Source organism: Leguminivora glycinivorella, chromosome 15, assembly GCF_023078275.1.
Source record: "Leguminivora glycinivorella isolate SPB_JAAS2020 chromosome 15, LegGlyc_1.1, whole genome shotgun sequence".
NCBI classification, from domain to species: Eukaryota; Metazoa; Arthropoda; class Insecta; order Lepidoptera; family Tortricidae; genus Leguminivora; species Leguminivora glycinivorella.
In genome coordinates this window covers 962,142-968,859 of record NC_062985.1, presented here as the reverse complement: position 1 = coordinate 968,859, position 6,718 = coordinate 962,142, and the positions used below count along the sequence as shown (strand labels likewise).

General features: G+C 39.9%; 1 protein-coding gene across 1 annotated transcript in view; it reads right to left on the bottom strand.

The window, feature by feature from the left end:
* Positions 1-696: 696 nt before the first annotated feature.
* Positions 697-6,718, bottom strand: part of LOC125234160 (ras-specific guanine nucleotide-releasing factor 2-like) — a 109,602-nt gene continuing 103,580 nt past the window's right edge. The window contains 8 exon segments of the mRNA XM_048140364.1: positions 697-843; positions 3,155-3,223; positions 3,317-3,434; positions 3,625-3,704; positions 4,651-4,799; positions 5,360-5,493; positions 5,673-5,770; positions 5,996-6,194. Coding sequence (XP_047996321.1) covers positions 697-843; positions 3,155-3,223; positions 3,317-3,434; positions 3,625-3,704; positions 4,651-4,799; positions 5,360-5,493; positions 5,673-5,770; positions 5,996-6,194 — 994 coding nt within the window.

Here is a 6,718-nt window from a genome sequence, read left to right as displayed (position 1 = left end):
AACTAAAAGGTGCCACAGTCTCAGTTGTTAACAAGGCTGATTTCAAATAGAAGCTTTATGGGAAAAAACATCTTATTACTACGTACCTACCAGTTTGATTGACTATATATGCTATGCATATGCATAAAGGTACACTGTGTGCACACTGTCAGCAATAAAATAGTTACGCACAATGTCTCTATTCTTCACCGTGTGGCGCGCGCTAGGACGCGAGCTTGTAACATGTCATAGTCATACAAAATCCGTCTGACAGTGCCAAAAATGATATTTCTCTAACGAAAAACGTTACTTTTGTCACTGAACCGATTCTACCGCATCGCTAGGCTGTTATAACCATTGTTGGATTTGAGCCGTGGTACCTTTAAGTTACTATAGAATATATTTATTATGTGTTAAAATGTCACATCCAGTGTCATTATTGTTTTTTCTACGCTAGCTATGTATGCACACTGTATGCATAACGATGCACAATATGCATAATGACGCACTGTAAACATAATGGCGCACTATATGCATAATGAGTAATGCCACACTATAAATATCCAAATAAACGGACTACAATATGCATTATGTACGACACACTGTCAGCAATGACAGCGTTACGCACAATGTCTCTAGTCTCGTTAGCATTAGCCGCGCGTCCTAGCGCTCGGGCCGGAGCGGCGCGAGCGCGGCCAAGGACGCGCGTCGCCGCCGCTAGGAGGCGGGCGAGGCGGGCGCCGCCGAGTGCGAGTGCAGCCCCGCCGCCGAGCCGCGCGCCACGCGGGGCTCCAGCTCCAGCGAGAGCGTGTACTGACGCTCCTCGGGGATCACTAGGTTGCGGTCGAGTAGGAAGTCGCACACCTGAAAGAGATTAAGGTAAAGTTTTACAAATTGTACTGTTTTGAGGACAGGAATCGCATTAACACAAATGAGCGCTTCAGCGGTAGTGGCCAGTCAATATGCAGCAAATAGACGTGTGCGCCGATCAAAAAATGATCGGCGGCGGCGTTTGTCAAAAAATCGGCGGCGGCGGCGTATTTTCGGCGTGAATTCGGCGTGACCTTGATTTCATGTTTCTTATATAAAAATAATTTATTTGTTTTTATTCTTGAAAATTTGATCAATACAGCTGTACTACGTATACTTTTATATAAAATATGAGTTAAATAACACATATAAGTGAACACGGGAGAGGAAAAAACACTTTCGAGTATACCCAAATAGTTACCCTTTGCTGGCACAATACCTTTTTTGATCAATGTTGGCTTCCATCAAAGGATGCCTTCTCTAAGTGATCATGAATCTACAACCATCTCTTTCTTTATGATGAGCTTAGTGATGAAATTAAAGAAGAACTTTGTGCCAAACGCGATCGTCGGCTATAGCTGTATCAAACTCATTTGGAAATATTCATGCCTTTTGCTTATTTGGCCATTCTTTGACTTGCCCGCCGGTGTTCAAAGTTGTGCCAAGTAAACTAATAAACTAGAAATCGTATTGTTGGTTACTTTATTTTCAATTCGTAGTCTTTTTGGTACAGTACAGAAGGAGTACTAAAAACGGACTTGAATTGATGAATGCCAACCTTCCGAGCAGGCCAAGGTGCAAGACGTGGGTTTCGTCATAAAACCAAACTAAAATGGAGTTGAGAGTAGGGCCCATGCTTACAAATGTAGGAAACGCTTGACATCCGTTGGCTCGCTGGGTGGACGACATCCGGAAAATTGCGGGTCATAACTGGATAAGAGTAGCTCAGGATCGGGAGAAGTAGCGTAATAGAAGAGAGGCCTATGCTCAGCAGTGGGTGAAAAAAGGCTGACATGATGATGATGATGATAACGGACTTGTTTGTAGATCGGGTCACGCCAAAGCTGATTTTTATGAGGTTGGGTCTACGCCATAAGGGTAAGAAAGCTGAATTTACATCGGTGACCTCTCAAAAGCATACAACTTCAGCAAATATTTCAATGATACCGTGTCGTTATCTGTGTCGAGGAAAAAAAGAGCTTTACACGCTGAACTATGCTGGAAACGAACGTCCGGTATATAGGTCTCGGCATTTTAAGTTGGACGCAGACAGTTTAGTAGAAACTGCGGTTCTGTTTTTTGCGTCTTGGAACCACTGAATAATTTTCCATGTGCTATACGATACGTGCAGGACATGTTTGCACCTGATCGGTGGGCTAAAGTAGCAACTGAATGGTTACCGCAGCTTCGCCGGGGCAAAGGCAGACCAAAAACAGAGATATCACTCGGACGGCGGGAGCAGGCATCAAACCGTGATGAGTGGACGAAGGAAGAGGAGGCATTTACCCAGCAGTGGGACACATATTAGGCTACTTAAAAAAACACGGTTCTATCAAATGAAGTTTGACACTTGCCAGTGATTGGAACCACAGAGAATGAAATGAAAAGCTTCATTTCCTGCAGAACCAGATCAGCAACGAAATTAGGATCATGCAAATTGAAGCAAACCTGGGTTACCTGGGGGCGTAAGGCGCAAAAAACAATCGCCTCCTATTCAGTCTGCTGATTTAGTCTTACACACAGCGGCTATAAACAATTTGCCGACGCGGTGGGCACGTGGGTATTTTGGAAGGGACAATATTTCGAGGAGCCATGAAATCTTGATGGATTACATGGTGATCTAGATGAAAAGATAGCAGAAGATCAGACAGGAAAGTTCTTGGCCCTCCAGATGTGGTATTCTCGTAGTGCTGTAAACAATTGTGTCAAGTAGTATGCCAGATCAAAGTCGTCACGATCATATTGTAGATCTTCCCCGTATCCGGTTTTTCGCATCTTTCTTAGTGCTTAATACAGAATATTTAAAAAAAGTAAATTATATGTATTGGAAATTGCATAAAGAGTCCAAAAATGTAATCAAATACTAAGTTTGAGCAATTTATTAACCACCAAGGTCACGCCGATTTCACGCCGATTATTAATCGGCGGCGGCGGCGTGGCCAAAATTACCGGCGGCGGCGGCGCGCCGGCGCGGCGCACACGTCTAGCAGCAAACAATTCAACCTATCTTAAAAAGGTTTCCTTTTCCCTTGTTTAGGACAAAATAATTAAGATTTGACACAATTCTCAGCATTGAGATGCAAACTATGCTAACCTTGTTGATAAAAGTAGAAAATATTTAAGAAATTCACTAAGGTCGACTTACTTTTGGAATGTGGTCGATCTTGTACGGAGTTTGCTGGAAGTTTCTTATTTCTCGAATGACGTGCGCAATCTGACAAGAACATTGCAAAATTAACGTTAGTTTTGACAAAAGGCCTCTGGGAATTTGAGTTAAATCTACAACAATAAAAAATTAAGCACTCACCATACGCATTTTGGAAAAGTTGAGCAGGCCATCAGGAGTATAGTTCGATGTGCCCTCGTCAATGAAAGAGAGATCCGACAGGTACATTCCCAGATATGGGATACATGGTGGATCGCATCTGCAAAAAAAAAATCAATTTATGACTTATTCGTGACAAACTTAAAGTCTGATGTCAATTATAGCTAATCACCAATATTTGTCAAATCCTCATGCATATGACTGATCCTTATGAACCCAAAAACAATACTTAATTAATTGTTGAAATTGTTACAGAAATTAACTCCAAAATAAGGAAAAATTCCACTAACCTGTGAAGGGCATCCCTCAAGATTCGGAATCGACATTCAGACGATATGATCGTCTGCATCTTTTCGATTGTCTGTTTGCTCTGAAAATAATGCATATTTATTTGAATAACACTGCCGATGAATGAAAGACGTTTCGAGGATTGCTATGTCCCCTGGTCCCAGAGAAAACTGGCTACAGATTAACACCAAAATCTTCTAATCATCAATCTTTCTCGAGCGCATCAGAATTTTATCCTGTTTCATTCATATAGCGTTTAAACTCAAAAATAGCTTTATTCATGTAGGCCTAATTACAAGCTCTTATGAATAGTTCATTACATATATTATGATCTTAATCTAACCTAATTATCAGAGCAATTTATTGTTGTAATTATTGTGTGTAACAATATTGAGTCTATAATATACAATTTTTAACTTCTGATTAGCAGAAACCGTGAGTTCCAACCGTGATCCAGAGGCCGTGAGTTCAAGTCTCACCCAGGGCAGACATTTTCCACTTTTAAATTTATTCTAAGTCTATAATATACAGTTTCATATAAAAATAATGAATATACAATAAATATAAATATAAAATACATGCTTAGAATATTTATAGGAAAAATCCATTGTCAAAAAAAAAATATTAATTTCATCAACAATAATAAAAAACATAAATAATAATAAATCATTTCGAATTTATACCTATAAAATCCATTACATTGTTCACAACCAATCCACTACCAATAAAGGCAAAATAATTATTTTTAAGATCTTCCTAAGTCTTTTTGAGACAGAATGTATCCAGCATCCTTGTACAGTGCCTCAAGGGCCTAATTGTCTATGTTTCCTGCTTAGTCTTAGTTTCTAGTAAATTTTTCTTTATTAGACTTATATTAACCGGGATATAGACCGTGATTACCTTTTTGATTTTTGTCGAGTTCCCAATATTTCAACGCAGTTGCACATCATGATCACGGAAAAGGAAACTGTAAGTCTAATGAAAATAACCGTGAATCATTCTAAACTCTTAATTTTTCAATAACTTACAGTTTTGGACACCTTCTCCCAAGTCTTCTTGAGCCGATACACCGATGTGTTGGACAGGGCAGCGCACACTTGCAGCACGCCGTTGAAGTTGTGCAGACAGCGCGCTATGTCGGCCACTGCTGCCCACTTCTCAATGGCGGCTACGCGTCCTGCACAAAAACAGATTACTTGATTAATTTTGTTCTAACAGGTCTTTCAAATCTTTTGATGAGGTTTAAAAAAAAATAACATCAATTTGTATTCTAATAGGAAGACCTATTAGAATACAAATTGATGTTATTTTTTTTTAAACGAGCTTCTCTTGAAATTGAACCAAACCTCTCGTTTATTATTAACTCACGGAGTGTTGCCCCCACGAGCACTCATATCATGCCTGACGAAGATTCTCAATATGTCTTGTAACACGTCACCGATAGCAATTGCTATGAGAAAAACCGTGTTTTTCAATATCTGAATATGTCTCACTAAAGTTTAACTTCTACAAATATTCTCTTCTCATAATTCAATAGTCGAGATCACGACATCGACATTTATTTCTTAGAATACACCTTTCTAAAGTTAGCGATGAGTAAAAGTCTGGTATGGGAATTCACAGGTGCACTCAAGTATCATGTGGACTTGATGTGGATTAATACGATGAGTTTCAATAAAAATCGAAGTGGTTCCAGTAGTAGGTAACTAGGTTAGGTTTTGCTTCGAGAATACAAACCTGCTAAGGTATATTTCTTGAGGATTTCCGAGATGACGAGGTTGGAGATGTGATTGAAGTGTGACGTCATCAGCAGAATGTGTGGTGCTCGTTCGGCCTTGTCGGCCTTAGTCCACGCTTGTCCCAGGAATTCTCTGCGAAATTGCAAAAATTCATCCCGTCATTCAATAAAGGTGTCGAGTGAATTACCTACCTACTCAATACCACAGAATTATTGTTGTCGTGGTGGACATTAAACACCCTTCAGAAGCAATGTGCTTACACAATTAAAAATATTCCAAAATAACTTGTTAAATGTTTTAAATATTCTTACTCGCTGTGAATGGAGCTGAAGATTTGATAATCCAAATACGTCATTTGCTCGGCTATTTCCAGCGCTGACAGAGTCTCCACGCTTTCTTTGGTTGGTACCTGTCAAAAACCAAAGAAATGAGATATGGTGCGACAATTTTGTTATATTTTTAGTACATACAAACAAATTCAGGGCCTTACTGTCGGTTACGTCGATGTTAAATGTAATGCTGATAATAGTCGCAGTAATAATGATGATGCCACTCATACCGATGACGGTTGTGGTTACGACAAGGATCATAATGACAGTGTTTCAGACAATCAAGGTAACCTATTGGGACTTACTGGAGGCGGTGCAAACAGTGCTTTTAAATCCACAGCCCTATCGGGTGACCGTTCAAGCAGCCTCAGCAACTGAGCAGCGGCCTTATGTTCCGCTGGTAACAGTCCTGGACTAGCTTCTATCTCCTTCAGGAAGTCCATGGTGAGGCCTCGGAGACGCTCGTCGGACCAGAAGTCGGAGGAGTGCTTGGAGATCCAGTGCCTGGTAATGATAAGTGAAGATAAATATTTCAATAGAAACCGCATCTTCTTTTTCAAATTGAAACATAAAATTATCATCACGTGGATACCCACGAGACTATACATATACAGTCTCGAGTAGTGTGCTCATGTATAAAAATCACTCGAGTTTTCGTATTCCTCTGTGAAAAAACTGCTGTTTACACCAAGACCCCATTTTAATTATGTAGATTCTAGATTCTATTCATTAACATAATATGAAATTACATGTACTTTTGACGAAGCATGTGGTGGATTATTAGTGATGTAGTTTGGACGAAGTTTGTTGCGGATGCTATTTTGTACCTAAGCGTTTAACGAAGCCTGCGCTGTGGATTTGGTTGATGGTTTGTATGTTTTGGATATTAAATTCGATTAATATTTGCGCAAACCTAATGAACGCCGCGTTTTTAATTTTGCATACTAAAACTTCTCACGTCCTCTTTTAACCATGGGTCCAAATAATTTTGACTGTGCTGTTCAATGTCCAAATGGGCCTCAAACTAT